Source organism: Ambystoma mexicanum, chromosome 6p (assembly GCF_040938575.1).
Source record: "Ambystoma mexicanum isolate Mex_15411 chromosome 6p, UKY_AmexF1_1, whole genome shotgun sequence".
NCBI classification, from domain to species: Eukaryota; Metazoa; Chordata; class Amphibia; order Caudata; family Ambystomatidae; genus Ambystoma; species Ambystoma mexicanum.
In genome coordinates, this window is record NC_090935.1 from 1,448,453,453 (window position 1) to 1,448,476,612 (window position 23,160).

A 23,160-nucleotide genomic window follows, 5' to 3' on the forward strand; every position below is an offset into this window, starting at 1 on the left:
TGTGGAAGTTCGATTTGCAGAACACTCTGTACTAGCTCCCCAGTGGTAGCTCCTGGTCACTGGTTAATGCTGGAGACCCAGAAGCACCTTTTAGCTCCTGCTCATCCAATCTTAATTTCGATTCCTGAAACTGGACCCAAAGGTTCCCTTCAAAACAGAAGGATTAGTAATTAATTCGTAATAATGAATGCGAGTTGGATCTTTGTGACCTTCATACCCCGAAATGCTGTCCGAAGGATGCCTGGACTGAGTTCCAGATTAATTAGAGCAACTACAAAATGGGAACCACGCTCAAGAAGGCAGGTTCCCTTGAAAGGTCCTGATAGAAAATATCTATTTTAACTGTTATATATTTGTAACGTGATGTCTATTCACTGGAATGGTCTAATGTCCTGTCAACTGCACACTCATTGCATTTAATGTAATGGAATTGGGCAGGGAGAGTGGGTGTTATACTATGCAAAGATCTTTATGGATTTGGAATGATTGTTCGTTCTTATGAAATGTCTGTTTGAAAATTGTGTAACTGAAAAGGTCACATGCTCAATTGCCTGAATCATCAATAAAAACATTTAATTAAATCAAATAAATCTTTAAAAAAATATATACCATTGCACACAGTTTTCACTCTCAAAGAACCACAAAGATGGTAAGACTTTAAAGTGGACCGTTTCCCTCCAACCGCTTTCTACGTAAGAGAAGATTACCCTTGATTTAGCCGGCCTACCATGCATAGTTGGTATATCCTTATCTCCAAGTTCATTTTTCCACATTGAAAAAGACTTCTACATATTCATGCTTGCGGGTTACTGATCCCTCAATAAGCATCTCCTCCCATCAGTCTCTATCAGGGTTTAACACAGAATCTCGTTGAACAGCGAGGGTTTTGGACAGTTTTGATTTAAACCTTTCCTTCCAAGTAAATTCTCATGCATGCATGGCACTCTGGGAGACAGACTGCATTGCTTATGTCTCATCCCTCTTGCATCCACTGCATTCGCCCTAGACACAGTTCACTCTGGACTCTCTCACTTCCGACAGCTGGCTGGGCAATACCAGATTTTCTCTCTGGGGTCAGGCAGGGTACAGTAACAATTAACAGACAGGTCTGGTCTGATCTGTTCTCTGGGGCCTGGTCTGGTACTTGTAATCCCATACTTGTGAACTGTGCAAGAACCCAGAGCTGCATGTGCTTGCAATGACCTGACGTGCAGAGGATGATTTGTGAGATCTGTTTTAGCAAAATTATGTGGAACAAGAACGTGTAGGAAGGTGGTGGGTGATAATTGCAGGCAGCGGTTCGTCCATGTTACTGGCCTTAGAATTTTGCATTCAGACTTACTTTTGCCTGCAGACAGCTATCACTCTGAAAAATATAAACATTTACATCTGTATGAGATTTTTACAGAATGTGTCCAGCAGGGAAGCAATTGGGCGCTGTACGGGGGAGGCGAATGGAAGAGAGAGAGAGAGAGAGAGAGAGAGAGAGAAAGAGAAAGAGAATGAGAAAGAGAAAAAGAGAAAAAGAGAGAAAGAGAGAAAGAGAGAGAAAGATAGAGAAGGAGAGAAAGAGAGAGAAAGAGAGAGAGAGAGAGAGAGAGAGAGAGAGAGAGAGAGAGAGAGAGAGAGAGAGAGAGAGAGAGAGAGAGAGAGAGAAAGATGCTTGGGGGCAGGAGCCCCACCCTTCCTGCTGATTGATTAAGGTGAACGAGGATGAGGGGGTCAGCTGAGTCATATGAACAAATGGCGACAGACGTGTACAACACTACCTATATTCAAATATCCATGACTGACCAAAAAGCCAGGTCCCATCGCCATGATGGAAATAAGTAGGCCCAACATTTGTGATTTTCTCTTACTTTTTTTGTGGCGTGACTGTTTTATTTTCACATACATCCTTGGAGACACCCTCCTGTATGGTCTTGCTTTTTTTACTGCTCTTTTATGGTCTAAATGGTGCGAGAAACCAAAGCATGTCTCACTATCTAGAACCCAGGGATCTTTGCTCAGGTGGCCAGGGCACGGCCATTGCCTGTGGATCCAGAACCTGGGGGTTAACAAGTGCACGAAGACCGCCTGGGTGAGGGGTCCTCTGGGAGTGGGGGTGAGACATCAGATGGCAAGACGCGTTATCCCCCTTTTCACAAGAAACCCCTACCCAACTCTTCCTCCACCTTTATAGTTTGTTGTAAGTCTTGTCCCGTTGCCCCCTCCCCAATTCCAATAGGTACCCACATCAAAGAGAGGCGTAGGAGAACACACACAACACCCTATATCTCACAACAACAAAATTGTTCCCCTTCTTCTGACAATATTTTTACCACCTCTTGAAAAAACAACAACTCCCATAATTAGAAATCCCATTTACCAAACCACTGGGATGTAGATAGGTGAGAGGGAGCTGTGAAGATTACCCATGGAAACCAATGCACCAGGTATTCGTATGGACAGTCGCCATTTTGTCCCAGTAATGAGGCCAGGCCTCCCTTTACAATCATTCCCACCTGAAACCTGTTAACTCTCCCAGGAAGTATAAAAGGTGGAACACATCAACAGACTTTGAGCGCGCTGGGGATGATGCATAGTGCACAAAAGCTGAGAGGAGAGAATTCGAGCTGGAGAGACGCTGGAAGGCCTGGACCAAGAAGACTGCCTAACTCGGCTTGTGAGTACAAGGGAGGCTGCATTGGGGAGTGGGGAGTTCAAACACCAGAGAGCCAAACCAGGGGAAGCTGGGGGTTACCTGGCAGTGCCCACACCAGAGCTCCTACCCTGGGCAAAACAGGAAAGCCTAGGCCTTTGAGGGGCAGGTGGTGAGACCCTGACCTCAACAAGGTATCCCCTTTACCTCCTGCAGCTCTGAAAACCCTGGAATGCTGTATAGGGGAGCTGATGAAGCGGGAGCGAAAGAAAAGTGCATTTGGGACATGAAGTCCAAAGACTTTAAAACTTTGTAAATCAAGAGGGGTCCGAGCCCAACTGAGGGAGACCTGTGTGAGAAACTTTAAGGAGGGGTCTGAGCACGACTGAGGGAGACCCCTGAGAGGACAGAGCGAAAGAGAACAGTGCCTCCAACATTGCATTTGAAAGATACCAGCAGCCCTCGCAGGTGAACGGCTGAGTTGACGAGGTGAAGCCGCAGCTGTGGTATCGTCCTTGGCTCCCAAATCAATGATACGAACAAAGAAACCAATACAGCCGGTGAGTTGACGCAAGCAAGAGGCGAATAATAATGATACAGTATATCAGAGTGGTCTGGCATAGCGACAGTGCCCAGTCGAAAGTCTCTGTTGAGCAAGTACTGATGTGAGCCTAAAGAATGCGTAATGGTCAAGATTAACCCCGGCAAAAGGGGATGGGAAAAGGTGAATGCTTGAAGAGAAAGATTTCTTTGAACTTTTGTACTTATGGTACCTAACTACCAATACCAAGAGACACTGGGCCACATAACCCCTGCAAGTTCTGCGATTGCGAGGTCCGAGCCCGACTGAGGGAGATCTGCTTTGAATCAGGTACTTGTTTGAGGGGTCCGAGCCCATTTGAGGGAGACTAATGTGAACTGTTAAAGCTTTGAGAGGTCCGAGCCCGATGGAGGGAGACCTACGTGAACTTTTTGAACTGTGAAAGAACTTTTGGAACGCTGGAAAAGTGACTTTAACGTGGAAGGCCAGGCGAGCCTCGATCCATGTTTTGAACTGCCTTTGTTTTGAGATCCTGAGCCAGAGGGTGTCATCCTGTCTATGGGGTCCGCCTTACTCTGTGCTGTCCAACGTGGGGAGGAGAGCTGACTCAAGTCATCTTGATCTTTTATGTTATAACACTGACTTTCCTTTACATACATCTTTTTCCATGCACCCATTTATTGTAATAGCATATGGGCAGGCCATGGGTTTATTTAGTATAAGCCATTTTATTTTGACAGACATGACTAGGACCGTTTTATTTATTATTTGGTGGTAGGTAGAGCGTGCTCCCATCTTTAGATATAGGGCAAGATAGGAGTTTTTCCAACCCTTGTTCAATGATCACCCTTGAACCTTGCATCTCTTGTGTCTGTCTTCACTTGTAATAGCATGCCTCCCTTATAATGGCCATATATGGGATTCTTCTGCACACAACTTTGATGCATGTTTTGTGCTTTCTTAAATGCACCCTCTAGTATGGCATTGTTGTATTCAACATTGCAGTTTTGTATACTTTCATTATTTTCAAGGGAGGACCAAGTGTTTGCTTACAGGTGTGTTCCTTGGGTTACATGACCTCTCCTTACTTTGGGCAACGAAGCATGTCACTATCCTTTAATAGATAAGGTGTAGAAACTGACAGGAGTATGTAGTAGCTGCTAGTGTGTAACCTTGTAATGTGTCTGCCAGCTGTGCTAGTTTTGCAAGCTTGGCGGTTTGGCACTGCAGAAGTGATTTCCTTGAGATTTCCTGCAAATAACTGACTGGTAAACAGAGTCCTAGATACGATTCTAATTTGGACATATTAAAAGATGACTTGTGTTGGGGGGGCGTGGGCGAGCGGCAACGAAGATGGCCGCGTAGTTGAGGAGCGCCGAGAGCTGATGAGATGTCTTTCTTTCTAAACACGCTTCGGATCAACTTTTTTGCATAAAGGATGTCATTCCGTGGTTCCAAAACACAACTTTGTTTGCAGAAGAGCTCTTACTTTTCTGCTTCTTACTATCACGTCTGACTAGATTGGTTGTCGACCTGCTCATGTCCTGTCACAGAGCTGGTTTTCCTCACTGACCCGTTTTCACACATTTAGCGTGTTAACATGGTTTTACTGCTACCGCTGCACTTATATTACACTTACCAGCTAGATCACCTCTCTCCGGCCTCCCGACGTCGCCCCTCTATGGTTCCCTGTTCCTCGATGACAGCGCGTACACGGATGGAACACTGAGGAGGCCTGCAGCAGCGGCTTAGAGTAAGAAGTAATCTGATACGTTCACTCAGCTGATCGGGATGATGTGTGTCAGGTAACCCGCTCGTTATTGGAATAGGCTTCTCTCTCTCCCCAGAAAGACATTTATTGGTACTCCTTTATAACGGTATGACTCAACAAGCTGTTATTTTACTTACAATTGAAAAGTTTATATAATAAAAAAATTAGACACTTTTTGAATATTTTAGATAAATCTTTTGGGATTCTTTAAATGAATAGCTCCATTTAGACCGTCACTTACTTGTATTTATCAGTAACTGGAGTATTTAACCTCGTACTGATTTGGTAATTCTTGTCCTTCGCACAACCTCTCTCCCACTATACAGGATTGTCATATCTAGGGGGAGCCTCAGTCTCTGTTTACCTTGTGTGTAAACCTACTGTACTGCACTGTGAAACATAGGCCTTTCGCCCACTGTACAGGATCCTCAAATCTAGGTTTTAGGCTCCATCCCTGTTTATTATATGCGGATACCGGCTACAGTATGAAACCTAGGCCCTCTACCACTGGACTCGCGATTCTAGACTTGGACAAATAAGCAATCTTGCAGCCTACGGTACGTTTATCTCACACCACTAGTGTGGACACAGGCCGCAGGCGCGGCTAAACATCCATTCATTATAGGCTACGGCTACAGCTAAGCACATCCAGCCTAGTTTCACACATAGCCGTCCAGACTGAAACACCTGATGTACCTAAACACCTCTGCCACTAGCATACAGCGACCACCACAGAAAGGAACCCGGTATAGCTGGCCTCACATAGATGCTCTCAACAATAGCAATCTATCTCTAACCCTCAAGAGCACCCGCCCACGTGTCTGACCTCTCTGGGGCTGCTTATTTGAGCATTGCCAGCAACCCAAGTCTTAGAACGGCAATATGCACACATGATTCTAAGCTAAACTCCCTAGAATTTCCAACCACATCGACTACGGTCACCAAGGGCGTTCCAACCAAGGAAAAAGCACGTTGAGGCCACACAAGTGGGGAAAGAGCGCTATATAAATAACCAAATACAATACAATAAACAATATAGAAGCCAAACGTTCTGCTTACGCTGATGATATTCTAATCTACGTCTTTGAGCCTGCTTCCTCCCTCCAGCATTTAATTTCTACTATTAATGACTATTCCACAGTTTCTGGCTAAAAATTTAATTTGGATAAATAGAGGTTATCCCCCTCACTCATGTTTGCAATATTGTCAATAACCCCTACCTGGTTTATCATGGCAATCATCTCATATTAAATACTTAGGACTTTTAGTTGCTAAAGACATTTATACTACTATCAATCTTAACACTAACTCCTTAATTGAAAAAGTCACTGAAATGACTGAAAGATGGTTGCCTCATCCTCTATTCGCTATCCATGATCCCCACTGTAATTCACTCCTCCTTCTATAAACAAAACTTGACTCCTTACTTCTTGAATTTCTATGGAATCATAAAACACCTCACATCAAAATTAACAAGTTGAGACTTCCTAAATCTTAAGGTGGAGTAAAATTCCCTAATTTCCAACTTTATCATAAATCTTTTGTCCTAAAACAACTAGCTGTCTTTAAACACTTTGTGCCCTGTCTTGATAAGGATCCTCTTTCGATCGATATTGAAGCTAGCCTTATTTCTCCACTTTCCCTTTCACATTTTCTAATTACTTCATCCTGTCCCAACATTACTACTTACCCATCGGTTCACTTTTTCAAGATTATTTGGAATAAACTTCCTGGTAATTCTTTCAATAAAGTCAATCGTGAAAACAAATTTCTATTGTTTAACAAACAGAATCCTACCAAATCTAACCCTTGCGACTATATACTGATGGTACACTTCAGATATTAAATTCATCAAACAAATAGTTCAGAACTCAGAAGCAATCCCTTTTTTCCAATGATTTACTCACAATACAATACAATATTCCTACTTCTGATCTCCCCTTTTACACTTCTTTAATCAAATCAATCACTAAATCCCTTTCTTCCTTTAATCAGAAATCCCCTTCTCAGTTTTTAAACCTTCTAATTAATAATCGGTCTATTAATGTGGCCAAGATGTATATGTTTCTAAATGAACCCCCTCCTCTAATTCACTTAATCTTAGTACTATTAGACAATGGGAAGAAGATTGGAACCTTTAGCCCTCCTTAGATAATTGGACTACAATTTGGAAAGTATGTCACTCTACATCTCCAGCCGCCAATCTCACCCAAACCTATTTTTTTATTTTCCACCGTGATTTTTTCACTCTTTCTCGTATTGCCAAAGTGTTGATGGCTTATCCAATAAATGTTGGTCATGTCTTGAACCTAATGCTGATTTAAGTCATTTAATCTTCAAATATAAATATGTTCATGCTTTTTTGGTCTAAAGTTTGGACACAAATTCAATCAATTTTTCTTTTAACAGAGCCATTAACACTTGCTAATCGTATGATTGGTTCTACAGTAAACCCTGCTATAAATCAAATTGACTCTGCTTCTCTGTTTAACTTGTTTATAAACATTGCTTTTCATAATATTACATGTAATTGGAAAAATGCTACCAATCTTTCAGACAATCTCTGGTGGAACTCTATCTGCTCCATCCATCGAATGGAACAATGTCATGCTTCATTATTTGATTACATGCATACATTTAACAGAAAATGGAATAGATTCATACTATATTTGGACATTCATGAATAATCGATATCAATTTAAGTAAATCTTCTCCTCTTTCCTACTCCTACCCTATGTTATATGTCCGGTCTCAGTGTCCAAGTTCCCCCTTGTTCTGTTTTATTTATTATACCCTAATAAGTTAAATGAAACTATTATACCAAACATGTTTATTTCAAGTGCACAGGTTTTGACTGTACTAAAGATATGTAATTGCCTAAAATTGACTAACTTTGTTTGTACTATTTGCCTTTACTCAACATTAATACAAATATTTAAACAGACATTTTTTTTTAAGTTGACTTGTGTTAACTATATAACAATAAAAAAAAAAAGTCAAATGTGGATGTATTTTACGCCCTACTTTTTTGGGGGGAGTAAAACCCCCAATTCTGATTTCCAATGGGGGTATGTTTTAGATACATAGAAATATATTTCAACTCTAAAGCAGATTTTTTGTGTAATTAGTATTTCTTAGCATATAGTCATTCAAGCAAATTAAAAGATACATTATTACCTTTAAGTACCTCTTCAAATAAGGCAGTAATAATATCAGAACTTCTTTGTGTGGAATTTCTCTGTAAGCAACTCTGAATCGAATATTTCCCCGGGGCTGCGTGAGAGGAAGCACGGGCAGGTCCTATGTGTCTGTTGTATCTAATGTTTTTTAGTGAGTATTTTTACTCAATGCTGCCGATTTATAGGCAGTAAAAGTGTCTAGTATGCTGCTTATTTGTAGGACTGATCACACACGTATGTATACATCTTTTGAAGTGGCTCTGGACACACTGCTTTTGTCCGTCTCTGTGATGAGGTGGTGAGGGTGTTATCCTATGCCATATGGCAACCCCAGATGGTGAATTCAGGATCAATTCTCCTACTATTGATTTGTGCATATTTCTAGGTTTGGGGTAGCCCTGCACCTATTTACATCACTATTATTGGCCTGGTGGTACAGAAAGGTTACTCATGCTACCCCCCTAATCCTAATCGTGTTCTATTATTGTTGGTAAGAGGAAGGTCTCACCTTTGCAGCAATTACATATCTTTTCAGGCTCACAAAGAACAGTCATACCCCTATTTTGGGTACTCTTTAATCAACCTACTATATTTCATGGGTGCCCACTACAAGATTCACACAATGATGCTGTAAAAAATGTTATACATTTAAAGTGCCATGGCTTGCACCACATCCAGTAGGACAGAATTTCTTCTACAAAACAGTCTTTCCTGAACGTGGCTCCTCCTGGCCTCTTGGCCTGGTAGTCCTGGTATAACTATGCTGGTGTTTGTTTATCAGAGACAAGAAATGTTTTCTCAGAGCACAAGTCTAGACGTTTTGTGCAGAGTTGAAGAAGTCTCCATCCTTTTATATAAGGGGGCAGAGTCACAAGGGACTGTGTTGGTTCAGCCACTACACAATGTGCCCAGTGGGTAGATAGAGTGGGATTGCCTGTGCTCGACTCCTCCTGCGAGACACAATATTTCCTTAATAGATAAGGAACTTTTTTTACCTAAAATTTGGGCCAGCACTCCAAGTCCCAAAGATGCCCCATAATTGTCAAACTGTTGGAACAAAGACGATGGCATGTTCAAATTCTTCTCAAACTGCAATAATGGACTAACAGCGAAGGATCACAATGTAGAGGATGGTTATTATAAAACACAATTTACCTGCATCCTTTTAATAGACTCGAACACAGGAGCAAAAGAGGAATTGCTGGAGTTCACACGACGCCAAACACAGTGAGAAATGAATGAGTGAAAACACACGTACATCATTGTACTTTCAGAGGGAGGAACAGGCTGTTCACTGTCTCGGAAACAATAGCCCACTATTTGCAGCAATAACTCTGCAGAGCAGCGTTCACGCACATTTGCATGTCCAAAATGGTTCTAATGGGCCAGCCCATATTTAAAGACTCTGGTCGAACTTTAAACAATCTGTACTTCAATTAAGAAATTATAAATACCTGAAATTAGCTAAAAATGAGAACACGTTTCAAATGAAGTCATCAGCGGCACAGCCAATCATGAAACCTACAACAAACCACTGAATGAAAAGACCAATCCTGAGCGAGCTTAGAAAAGCAGCCAACGGCCCAGCACTATATAAGAGGCTGGAAAACTCCAGCAAGAGAGGAAGACTGGGAGGAAGCAGACCTGCTTTCATCTATTCACTTGATATCTGGGGAGACTGCTACCTGGGAAAAGGTAGTCCTCATACTATCAACTGTGCAGCAGTTTCTCTAGAGGCAGACCAGTGGTTCCACCACAAGAGTTAATGGTACATGGACGATACAACTTGTGGGAAGCTTCTACCCACCAAAACAGGTAAAAGAAGGAAGGCTGAGGGACAGGTGCCTCCTTGACGAATCCAAGAAGAGCCCTGGTAGAAGGAATACAATATTGCCTGCCTGAAAAGAACACTGAACATAGTGGTGAGAGATACTTGATGCGATCAAGAGAATGGTGTGGGAACCACAGGTCATGCAGAGACCTAAGATAATTGATGTGCCGAGTGGAACAAGAGGCTGTGGAGAGGCCTAAAGAATCTGTGCTGACTCGAGACCCTGCAGAAGGCAGAATCGTGAGCATCGATTTCCCAGGAAAGCAACATGGGTGTGCGCGTTTTTTTTTTTAAATAGGGATCGGCTTAGTCACACGACCGGCAATCTTTTCAAGCATGTTTTTTAATTTAAAAAAGTTGATGCATCTACGTGTGTTCTGCTGTTGATTCTAGAATTCTTGCTGGAAGGATTCCACAAATATCCAGTGCTATCCACCACTAAGGTTCAATGGGCTGTGATTAAAGCCTTCAGGCTCCACTATGGAGGATTGCCACTGTTGGATCCATTAATTTCAGGATTTTTGAATGTCTTTTGCTCCACAAACCTCCTTGCCAGGGTTATTCGGCCACACTGGGACTTGCCCTTGATACTAAAAATTGTCAAGGCCCCCTGCTTGGACACCTTATGGAATGCGTTGTTAGACCCATTGTTGTACAAAACTTATTCTAGGCTTCCATTTCTTTTTTAGAGATGGCTCGTGGATGTTGGGGCTCTGGTCTACAGACCCTCGCACTTGGAGATACTTCTGGTTGCTTTAGTACTACGAAGCGATAAAGCCCAAAAATATGTTTATCTTTTCACTTTGAGCAGGAAGTGGTTCTTCCGTTATGTCCTAGTCCGATTTCCAAGGTAGTAGTTGACTTACTTGAGCAGATCTCAAGAACATTGCAAGTGTGACAGTCACCTTTGGTGGTGGGCACAACGGCTGAAACCCTTGGCATCCTCTTTATGCACATGGATATGAACACTGATCATAATGTCTTATGATTAGTTTGGTGCCACATGACCGCCTAATGATCGTGCTCGATCAGCCAGGAGTGTTTCAGCATTAGGGGCTGAGGCCGTGGAGGTTTGTTTGATGGATGTCTGCAGATTTGACACCTGGACTTCTCAACATGCATGTCTGTCTCACTATCTGGTGCACACATGATATGATATGATATGGCATTTGTAACGCGCCTATACACAGGTGTTTCAAGGCGCGACGAGGCAGGGAGGGGAGGAACAAGGGGAGACAGACAACGATCCTACTAGGCCAGGTGTCATTCAGATCGCGCAAGTGCAGTGGTGGGGGAGGGGGAAAAGTGCAAGGGGAGGGGAGGGGGGGAAGTGCAGTACAAGGTAAGTGGCGTAAAGTAATAAATAAATGGGGCCAGCTGGTGGCAAGTGCAAGGTAAGTGCAGAACAAGTGCTGGAAAAGGGGGGGGGGCTGTAGGGATACAGAGACAGTCCCGCAGTGCAGAGGGGTTCCAGGGCATCAGTGCAAGTGGAGAGTGGCTGGGCCCAGGACCGAGGCCGTTAAGAGTGGTCCAGTTGCAGAATCAGTGCAGTTTCAGTGAAGAATATTAGCTGTTCAGCAGGGGAGAGGGAGAGAGAAAGCAGAAGCAAAGAGGAACGTTTTGAGGTGCTTCCGGAACCGGAGATGGTTCTCCTCAAGTTTCAGGGAGGCAGGAAGGCTGTTCCAGAGGGAGGCCCCTGCCGCGGAGAGAGATCTACCCCCAGCTCGTTGCTTCGAGAAGCGGCTGACCCTGAGGGAGTTGGAGGCGGATGAGCGAAGGGCTCGGGAAGGAAGATATTTGGGAAGAGAGAGTTGAAGGTATTTAGGACCAAGGCCCCAGAAGGCCTTGTGGACAATGCAGAGGGTTTTGAACTTTATCCTCGCAGCCACTGGGAGCCAGTGTAGAGATTTCAGTCCTGGAGAGATACGGTCCCTGGGCTTGAGGCCAAGGACAAGTCTCGCAGTTCTGTTCTGGATGAGTTGCAGAGGGCGGAGAGTGGAGGCAGGCAGATTAAGATAGAGGCTGTTACAGTAATCCAGCTTCGAGAGAACCAGGGCTCGGGAGACAGTGAGCTTTTGGGGGAAGGAGAGGAAGGGAAGAATACCTCTGAGGAGGTGCAGCTGGTAGTGTGACTTCTTAGCGAGGTCAGAAATATGAGGAGAGAAGGAGAGCGTGGAGTCGAAGATGACCCCAAGGTTTTTTGCATTGCAGGTAGGAGCAGGGAGGGGGCCAAGGGAGGCAGGCCAGAGAGCTGCAGGGAAGGAGGGAGTGGGTGTACCGATGAGTAGAATCTCAGTCTTACTGGCATTAAGGCAGAGGTCATTGGCGGCACACCATTCCTGGATAGCAGACAGACAGTCAGAGATGAGGGAAGGAGAGGGGGAGGCTGAGGGTAGCCTGAAAATGAGCTGGGTATCGTCCGCATAGCACTGGAAATTAGGGCAGAGAGCGGCGATGCGGTGGGCAAGGAGTGCCAGATACTGGTTGAACAGCCAGGGAGAGAGATTAGATCCCTGGGGGACACCACAGGTGGAGAAAAAGATGTCGGAGAGGAAGGACCCCAGTTGGACCTGGGAGGGTCGATTTGAAAGGAAAGAGGTCAGCCACGCCAGAGCCTGACCAGTGATACCCAGGTTTTCACGGAGACGGTTGAGCAGGATGGCATGGTTGACAGTGTCAAAGGCAGAGGAGAGATCGAGCAGAATGAGAACACACGGAGTGTTGGAATCGAGGTTCAAGAGCAGGTCTTCACGGATGTTCAGGAGAGCAGTTTCCGTGCTTCTGGCAGCTCTGAAACCAGATTGATGGTCATGAAGACTACCAACAGATTCAGCATGGAGGTTAAGCTGGGAGATGGCCAGTTTCTCCAGGAGCTTGCCCAGGAAGGGAGTGGTGGAGATAGGGCGATAGTTAGCCGGGCAGGAGGGGTCGGAAGAGGGTTTCTTGAGAAGAGGGTGCACAAGGGAGTGCTTGAGGGGGGAAGGGAAGACTCCAGAGGCGAAGGAGTGGTTGCAAAAGACAGCCAAGGCAGGAGCCAGGGAGTCGATGTGGTCCTTGATAGTTTTGGAGGAACAGGGGTGAACCTGTTTAGACGAGACTTTCATAGATCGGACTTGTCTGGAAACCTCGTCAGCAGAGAAAAGTGGAAAGGCAGAGAAAGAGGGAGGAGGGGTGACTGCAGAAGGGCCAGAGGAAGAGCCGGGAAGGGAGGGAGGGAGGTGAAAGGAGGAGAGCGAGGACAGGATGTCCTGAGTTTTAGAGATGAAGTGAGAGGCCAATGCAGTGCAGAGGGCCTGGGAGGGGACGGGAGAGGTAGAGACTGCAACAGGGTTGGCCAGCTCCTTGCAGATTTTAAAGAGTTCGGCGGAGTTGTTAGATGCCGCAGAGATGCGGGCTTGGATAAGGGCTCTCTTCTTGGTGAGAACGGAGAGCCGATACTGCCTTTGGAGCAGGCGGCAGGCCAGTTTGTCAGAGGATGAACATGAAGCACGCCATTTCCTCTCTGCAACCCTGCACTTGCGTTTTAGGGTGGCGAGATCCGAGTCATACCAGGAGTTACATTTGGCTTTGGGCTTCAGGCGGATTCTCATGACAGGGGCAAGGATATCAAGAGTAACAGATATAGCAGAGTGGAGCATGGAGAGGGCTGTGTCAGGGTGGGAGTCAGCCGAAGGGGCAGGGGGGGGGCGAGAAGGTAGCAGCGAAAGCCTCAACTGACACACGCTTCATGGGTCGGATGACCGAGAAGGTGGGTGGCAGTGAAGAGGGTGGCTTTGCCTGTGGGGTAGGGAGGGTGAGGTGGGAGGATAGGAGAAAGTGATCACTCCAGGAGAGAGGAGTGGAGAGAGGGACGGAGAGGGGAAGGTCAGAAGAGATCAGAGCATCAAGAGTGTGCCCAGCAGAGTGAGTAGGCCCAGACGGGAGAATAGAGAGTGAGAGAGAGTCGCAGAGGTCACGAAAGAGAGCAGTGGGGGGACTGGAGGCATCAAGGTGGATGTTGAAGTCGCCAAGAAAGAGGAGTTGAGTGGTTGAGGACAGGAGTGAGGAGGAGAGGTCAGCCCACTCAGAGAGGAAGGAGGAAATTTGACCAGGTGGCCGATAGATAGTAGCCACGGTAAGGGAATGGCTAGGAGAGAGAGAGAGTCGGCAGACAAGACATTCAAAAGAGGAGTAGGTCTGCGTAGGAGTGACAGTGGCAGGAATCCACTCAGGGAAGATAAGGGCAACACCACCCCCTGCACGGTTAGGCCTGGGCATGGAGAGGATCTTGTAACCGTCAGGTAGGAGTGTGTCAAAGCTGGTGGCAGAGCTGGCTGTGAACCATGTCTCAGTGAGACAGAGGACGTCGAGGTCCAGTTCCTCAAGAAGGTGACAGATATCAGAGGAGTGCTTGATGGCAGAGCGAGAATTGAGTGGCAATGTGGAGAAGGTTGCCCTCCTTGAAGAACTTCCGGGGAGGGGTACAGATCAGAGGTACGCCCTGCGGAGGTGTTGAAGAAGGAGGTGAAGAAGGAGCACGAGAGGGGGCAGGGAGGGAGGGTAGAGGCAAGGTAGCCAAGGATAGAGGAGGGGGGACAGCAGGAGAGGAGAGGAAGTTGATGAGGTGTGGGAAGCGTCTATCGAAGAGGAGAAGGTTGGCCTGAGGGCCTTGGACCAATATGGTCCCATTAGCGTAGACATTAATGATGGCCTTAGAGGAGCGGAAGGGGGCCAAGAGGACAACCCAACGGGTGCCACCATTAATGGGAGAGGAGGAGAAAGGAGAGAGCACAGAGACCATATGAAGGGTCCATAGGTCAGGCGAAGGCACGAAAAAGAGGATGTCAGTGAGAGTTTCCTTAGAGCAGGCACTAGTGTAGGTGTCAGCGATAGGGAGGCCTGGGTTGGAGACCAGGATGTCCTTTTTAAACTTTTTCCTACCAGATTTAGTGAGGAGAGCAGGATAGTCAATGGAGAAGCAGTTAGAGAAGATAGGCGAGACAGAGAGCACCATGGAGTAGGAGGGGGGGGGGAGACAGACGAAACGAGAGCACGCAGACAGGAAGTGAGCGGCAAGCACAAGTTACCACAATTAGAGCAAACAAACAGTAAAGCGTATTAGGTACTGGGCCACCTAAGTTTGAGAATCCTGCGAGGGGAGAAAAACACCCTAGTTTACCACAGTTCGGAGCAAACAGTAATGCGTATTAGGTACCGGGCCACCTAAGTTTGAGAATCCTGCGAGGGGAGAAAAAACACCCTAGTTTACCACAGTTCGGAGCAAACAGTAATGCGTATTAGGTACCGGGCCACCTAAGTTTGAGAAGTCACAAGGGAGGCCCTACTGGGGGCATCTAGTTTTCAAGAGGATTAATCAAATGCATGCGCAACACAGATGCTTAGGCCTGATTGTCTTTTGTTTCCTTTATGAACTTGACAACTGTACCTAGAAGATCCTGATCAGAGTAAAGATTGTGTGTGATGAGGGAGAAGGTCCAATGTAATGAAGATTCCCCCATGTAATCTGGACATGTGGAAGAAGCGCTTGCTTTTGCAGTAAATAATGATGGGTATTTACAAAGTTCACCAGCTGCAGCGGTGCACATCTGGTCCTATGCCTGAGCCTCAACACTACCAATTTCATATAGCGATTGCCCCAACCACAGTTGCTCGTTCCGTCAGTAGTTTAGACTAAAATTGCTTCAAAGATTTTACAAGATCAAGAGAATAAATGGTGTGAAATTTACCTAGTGAGATCAAAGCTTGGTGAATTTCCTTCATCACGTTACTGTAAATTTCCTTCTGCCATTCATGTAACAACTTCCACTCCTCTTCAGAGAAACAGGCAGCAACATCCTGGAATGTAATATGTGCCTGGCAGAACACAAATGAGAAACTCAGCTACTTCATATTGAGAAATATATGTTTTCACGTATAAGAGAACAGATTTTTGGAATCCTTTATTATCAAAGCCGTGCAAAGTGTTTCATATTCAGAAGTCAAAAGCAATACGTGCAGATGAGAAAACTGCATCAAAACATATCAAATGGGAATATCTAAGCAGTATCCAGAAAACTACTTGTTTATTTAAATTCTGTACAACCAAACACCACATACCCTTTTAATCATACATTAACCATTACAAATGCAGGGCTCCTGGGACAAATAGGATGTATCAAAGGGGCAGGGTAGCCTGACAAAATGGCTCCATGCCACCTTTTCCACTCCTAAGCTTTTGCTGAACAAACTAATTAATTCTAAGGGATGGGGTCTTAGTTACACAGGAATCGGTTAATCCTATCCAGGAAATAAGTTTAACGAGTTTTATAGTCATTGTTCACAGCAAAAACACACAGCTTTCACGTGTTGGTGATTCAGTCCAGTGTTAATACATTTTGCTGGAAAAAAGGTGACAAATGAAGAATACACAAGGTACTATATTAGCACATTTCTCTATCAATGTTGTATCGACGAGGGGAAATGATGGGGAGGCTTGGCACTGCAGAAGCTCCAAAGCGGAGAGAAACAAGACATGTTGGAGCATCTTGGACTTTTTTCCCCAGTTGTTGCTTCTGCAACAGCTGTCATGAGTGCCTTGCAGGATTGAAATAATTCCAAATGCACCCCCATCAAGCATTCTGGGTGGCACATCCTTCTTTCACACTTAGGGCCTGATTCACAGAACGTTTTCCTATGGGATTGCACCATTATAAAACGCTTCCATGAATGAGGCTGTAAGTATTTGTTTCCAGCAATGTAGACCTAACAGGCAGCAGTTTAATTACTGGATGCAGAAGCCATGGAAAACAACATAGAGGAGGACCTTCTTCTCAAGTCTTGCTCTCATGAAGCAATGCGGTTGATTGTTTAATCTGCAAATGTGGTAACATAAAGGACCCCGAAGGGTAATAGGGTTGGGCTCGATTCAGAAAGGGTACTGAGCCATAGAGCATAACATGTAAACTAATGAATGTACCCTAACTAGTGTACAATGTTCAAGACAATTGTTTTAGTTGGACAGATACAGTAATTTAGGCCTGTCCACAAGTTTGATATGGAGGTTGGTCTGCTAAGTAGCAGATCCAAACTTGGGGTCAAAAAGTACAAATCGCTCACTGTGTTAGAGAATACAAAGATATGGAAGCAATGATTTATTTGCTAATAGTCCAAACAAACATATAGTGCATAAAATTTAGGGAAATGCTGGGAAAGGCAAAGGCAACATGCATATGCAAAAATATTGACAATTAACAATGACATCAATTAACAAAAAAAGGGGGATATAATATATACAACAAAGTAAACATAAAATGCTGTGTGATTAGTATGCAGACAAATCTCAATGGTTGTTACATTATTATATAACAATACACATACTAATGTGAATACATAGGTATTTCGTAATAAATCCAAAGAAAAAATAGAAACAGGAGGGGCTATAAAGTCGCCCAAATTTCAAAAGTGTCCTAATTAGTGGATGATTTCCTATTTATGTTTAGGTATTCCTTCTAATTGTAACAATAAATGTTCCAGGGTCATAAGGAAAACAAGATATCTTTTTATAGCCAACGTGGCAGAGACTGAATATACAGAGTCTGTTGCAACAGGGAACCGTTAAAAACAGGTGTTCCCAGTTCGTATCACGTTTCGGCGGATTTTCAGTAAATTACGTCCACCTTCATCAGGGCTCCGTGGGGGTGACCCTGCAATGTATATAGAGAACTCCAGTGAGTATATTTGTGGAATGCCAATAATCAGGCATGAATAATAATACACAAGATCTCAGAGCACCGTGCTGGCAGCTTACCTACCGGTGCTGTGTATCCCAAGTTCTCGGTTTTCATTCACCAAGAGGCCAGTAGCTGAGCATTGGAGGTCCCCAGACTTGGTCCTGCAGAGATATATGCGGACCCGGACAGTAATAGTGGTTTACACGATCATTCTGTGTGGAGAACAGAAAGACAAAAGAAGTAGTATAAGAGGAGCTTCTAAAGGGCCTGCACTGCTTACAATGGCATCCAGTGGGGGCGGTGCAAAAACATAGTAAGACTACCGTAGTAGACAGAGGGATTATTGAAAGAGGTACCTGCTGGTCGAGTGATTGTGGTCCACTAAGTGGTGGGTGGTTCAGTGGTATCTCTTCTAGTCAGCTGACTATTTGCTGAAACGAGTCCTGGATAGGTCAGGATCACTTAAAGGGAAAAGCCCAAAGTAAAGTGGACGACCAAGGGTAGCCATAGAGATTATAACTAAAAGACTTTGTTACGTTCGTTTTCCAAAATATGCCAAGTGAAAATGAATGCGAGAAAAAAGAGGGGGGAACTTGCCGGGGATGCTGTTATAATCTAGTCCGTGTCGGTGAACTGCACTGGTATCGTTAGTGTTATAGTATAAGTGGCAAGGAATTGTAGTGTATCCTCGCATGCTCATTATGTGTGTGCAGGCATTTGGTCTGATGCCGTGTGCAGCGATTCTAAAGGGGAGTTGTAAGGGCTGCAATCCAAGAAACTGCGTGACCACTTGTTTGAAAAACGTCACCCGATGTGTATATAGTGCACGACCAAGAATACATAGAAAAATGGGTCTCCGTACCTGATCGGTAGACTCAAATAGTCCGTCTTGTGCAGAGCGAGCGTGCTTGCCGACTGGCGTTGAACGCATCTAAGCGTTGTCAGTAGTGGCGCGGGCGCTGGGTGCCGTTGTTAATGTAAAGGCGTCCCTGACGACCGTGCGTGCGTGGAGCTCGAAGCTCCATGACGCAAGCCAATCCTGTGGGATCAGGAAGCGTGTCCGTCTGCGAGTACGGGCGCGCGCTCTCAAAGCTGGTCGATGTGCTTGTAGCCATGACGATCCGTAGAAGACGCGGGTATACAGCATCTAAGTAGCTGCTCATGTGTAGCCCAGGGAGCGACCCTCATAGCAGGTTAGTGTGTGTTAATACAGAGCAGCACATAGTTGTGCAAGTATGTACATAACCAAGTGCTACTGTATGATGATGTCAGAAAAAGGGAACATATTGGTACTTGTGTGTGGAGTGCCGCGGCACCTGTATATGAAATTTATATCACACAAAGGCCCCAAAGACTGAAAAGACATTCGGAGATAATTGGCTCATGTGATGATGCAATGTGTCCAAGTGCACAAGAATGGTGCAGACGGGGGGGTTTGCATTATGGGGTCAGACCAGCAAGCTCCTCATTATGGGTACCTTAAATGAGTGGCTGGAAAATCTCGTTCAGTCCATGGTGGTATGTATCTAGGCGGTGAATCCACCTAGATTCTTTTTTCAGGCGGCTGTGTTGGGTATCAGGTCCACCCTTCATTTTTTCCACCACCCACCACAAGATGTCGTTGGGGGTGTGGTTCATGGTAAGGTAATGCTCCACTAAGGGGGCTGTCAGGTTTTTACATCTTATTTCTGAACGGTGTTCCGAGATGCGAATACTGACTGCCCGGCTGGTCTGACCTATGTATCTAGGGCCACACGGGCACTCAATACAATAAATCACATTTTGGTTTTTGCAATTAGAGAGATCTCTGAGAATCCATTGTCGTTCACCGATGGAAAAAGTTTTCATCTTCTTGGTGAATTTGCAGGCAACACAATTGCCGCATGGATGGTGACCTTGTAAGGGACGGAGTGTGCGGGAGCTACCGCACATGGAGTCTTGTTGATAAAGAGAGTGTACCAAGTGTTCTTTTATGTTTTTGGCACGTTTGTAGGCGAACCTCGGAGGCTGTTCATCCGGTAGGTTCAAGCATGCAATATGCCAATGTTTGTTCACAATGTTCTTTAATTGTGACCTGTGTGTGCCGAAAGTGACCACACATGTAATTCGGGTCTCAGGGGGCGAGGGATGCTCCCGTTCTGGATGGATAAGGTTGTCTCAATTGGAGTTGCGGGCTCGTTTCCTGGCTTATGTAAGTTGTCTTTTAGGGTAGCTTCTAGCTTGTAAGCGAGTAGAGATGGCTTCTGAGTGGCATTTGTAGTCCACAATCGAGGTACAATTCCTCCGAATACGGAGGAATTGTCCGTAAGGTAGATTGTCTTTGATGTGGGCTGGGTGATTGCTGGTATAGTGCAAGAGGGTATTCCTGTCCGTAGGTTTACGGTAAAGATCAAATTGTATGGTGCCCTCTTTATGTCTGATAATTAGGTCCAAGAAATGTATCTCGGCGCTGCTATGGTCAATGGTGAATTGTATATCGCTGTTACAGGTGTTCAGCCATGTCCAAAAGTCATTTAGCTCAATGGCCGTGCCCGTCCAGGTAAAGATTACGTCATCAATATAGCGGTACCAATTACTAATCTGAGCCTGCCATTGATTGTGATCGGAGAATATATAGACATTCTCAAACTTGGCCATATACAGTATTGCCAAGCTAGGGACGGATGCCGTACCATTAGCAGTTCCTTTGGTCTGCAAGTATATTATATTATCAAAAGTGAAAATGTTTTTACATAATGCAATCTCCATTAGTTCTAATACTAAATTGATCGGGTTTTTGTGGGGGGTGGAGTCGGGGGACATCCACTCCCGGGCACATTCAATGGAATCAGCTTGAGGGATGTTTGTGTATAAGGACTTGATGTCCATTGTCACCAGAAGCTGAATTGCAGGGTCAAAAGTGAGGCCCTCAAAGACTGAGATTGTGTGTGTTGTGTCCTTTAAGTATGTGCGTGTTTGTGCACAAATTGGTTGGAGGAAGTGGTCTACAAACTTACAAAGAGTCTCCAAGATAGAGCCGCAGCCTGATACAATCGGGCGGCCAGGCGGGTTCAGGGGGTCTTTATGTATTTTCGGCAGGGCATAAAAACATGGTGTTCTCCCCGATGGTCTGCTCAGAAACGCTGCCTCTTTTTATGAGATCCAATCCCTTTCTTGTGCATAGGTAACAGCATTACTTATTTCCTGACAGAGATCCTTCGTGGGATCTTTGCGAAGGATGCTGTAACTGTCTCTGTCATTAAGTAGCAGAAGTACCATATCCTTATATTGTTGGTTACTCATTATCACCAATCCTCCTCCTTTGTCGGACGGCTTAATGATAATCTTTTTATTATTCTGTAGTGATGTCAAAGCTCTTCTCTCCCCTATACTGAGATTGTGTTTAGTTCTCATAGTTCTAGTTTTTAATCGGTCTAAGTCCTCCAAAAAGCATTTCTCAAATGTGAGAAGGTCATGGGGGACTTGACTATCAGTTGGAGTGAAGGAGGAGGGCAGGTGAAGACCAGTGTCATCTTCATCGGCTTCTCCATCCAAATCATGTTCATGAAAGAAAGTTTGCAGTCTCACTTTAGGGAGAAAAGTGCGTATCTCCATTTCCAAATCGTACCAATCCGTAGGGGTAGTTGGTACGAAGGAAAGGCCTTTAGATAGTACAGATAATTTGGATTCTGAAAGGTCAATTCTGGCTAAATTAAAGACAGGAGTTGTTTGTGCGTTAGCTGGAGGATTCAGTACATCTGCCAGCGCCGGCATGTGTGTGTGGTCACTTTCGGCACACACACTTCACAATTAAAGAAAATAGTGAACAAACATTGGCATATTGCACGCTTGAACCTACCGGATGAACAGCCTCCGAGGTTCGCCTACAAACGTGCCAAAAACATAAAAGAACACTTTGTACACTCTCTTTATCAACAAGACACAATGTGCGGTAGCTCCCGCACACTCCGTTCCTTACAAGGTCACCATCCATGCGGCAATTGTGTCGCCTGCAAATTCACCAAGAAGATGAAAACTTTTTTCATCGGTGAACGACAATGGATTCTCGGAGATCTCACTAATTGCAAAAGCCAAAATGTGATTTATTGTATCGAGTGCCCGTATGGCCTTATATACATAGGTCAGACCACCCGGGCAGTCAGTATTCGCATCTCGGAACACCGTTCAAAAATAAGATGTAAAAACTTGACAGCCCCCTTAGTGGAGCATTACCTTACCATGAACCACACCCCCAACAATATCTTGTGGTGGGTGGTGGAAAAAATTAAGGGTGGACCTGATACCCAACACAGCCTCCTGAAAAAAGAATCTAGGTGGATTCACCGCCTAGACACATACCACCATGGCCTGAATGAGATTTTGCAGCCACTCATTTAAGGTAGCCATAATGAGGAGCTTGCTGGCCTGACCCCATAATGCAAACCCCCCCTCCCCCGTCTGCACTATTCTTGTGCACTTGGACACATTGCATCATCACATGAGCCAATTATCTCTTAATGTCTTTTCAGTCTTTGGGGTCTTTGTGTGATATAAATTTCATATACAGGTGCCGTGGCACTCCACACACAAGTACCAATATGTTCCCTTTTTCTGACATGAATGATCGTGTAAATCACTATTACTGTCCGGGTCCGCATATATCTCTGCAGGACCAAGTCTGGGGACCTCCAATGCTCAGCCACTGGCCTCTTGGTGAATGAAAACGAGAACTTGGGATACACAGCACCGGCAGGTAAGCTGCCGGCACGGTGCTCTGAGACCTTGTGTATTATTATTCATGCCTGATTATTGGCATTCCACAAATATACTCACTGGAGTTCTCTATATACATTGCAGGGTCACCCCCACGGAGCCCTGATGAAGGCGGACGTAATTTACTGAAAATCCGCCGAAACGTGATACGAACTGGGAACACCTGTTTTTAACGGTTCCCTGTTGCAACAGACTCTGTATATTCAGTCTCTGCCACGTTGGCTATAAAAAGATATCTTGTTTTCCTTATGACCCTGGAACATTTATTGTTACAATTAGAAGGAATACCTAAACATAAATAGGAAATCATCCACTAATTAGGACACTTTTGAAATTTGGGCGACTTTATAGCCCCTCCTGTTTCTATTTTTACTTTGGATTTATTACCAAATACCTATGTATTCACATTAGCATGTGTATTGTTATATAATAATGTAACAACCATTGAGATTTGTCTGCACACTAATCACAAAGCATTTTATGTTTACTTTGTTGTATATATTATATTCCCCCTTTTTTGTTAATTGATGTCATTGTTAATTGTCATTATTTTTGCATATGTATGTTGCATTTCCCAGCATTTCCCTAAATTGTATGCACTATATGTTTGTTTGGACTATTAGCAAATAAATCATTACTTCCATATCTTTGTATTCTCTAACACAGTGAGCGATTTGTACTTTTTGACCCCATGTTTGGATCTGCTAGTTAGCAGACCAACCTCCATATCAAACTT

The 23,160-nt window shown here is 44.7% G+C and overlaps 1 protein-coding gene and 1 long non-coding RNA gene across 5 annotated transcripts in view; both read right to left on the reverse strand.

Moving 5' to 3' along the window:
• The window catches only part of LOC138510502 (zinc finger protein 154-like), a 256,353-nt gene that overhangs the window by 230,616 nt on the left and 2,577 nt on the right, over positions 1-23,160 (reverse strand). For all 4 annotated transcript variants that reach the window (XM_069626202.1, XM_069626201.1, XM_069626204.1 and 1 more), the window contains exon 2: positions 15,690-15,816. In XM_069626202.1, the coding sequence (XP_069482303.1) occupies positions 15,690-15,816 (127 nt within the window). The remainder of the gene's footprint in view (positions 1-15,689; positions 15,817-23,160) is intronic.
• Positions 15,888-18,128, reverse strand: LOC138510504 (uncharacterized). The gene is made up of 3 exons (XR_011280400.1): positions 18,029-18,128; positions 17,754-17,884; positions 15,888-17,645 (listed from the first exon to the last, which is right to left on the reverse strand). It is a non-coding gene; the product is annotated as an uncharacterized lncRNA (long non-coding RNA).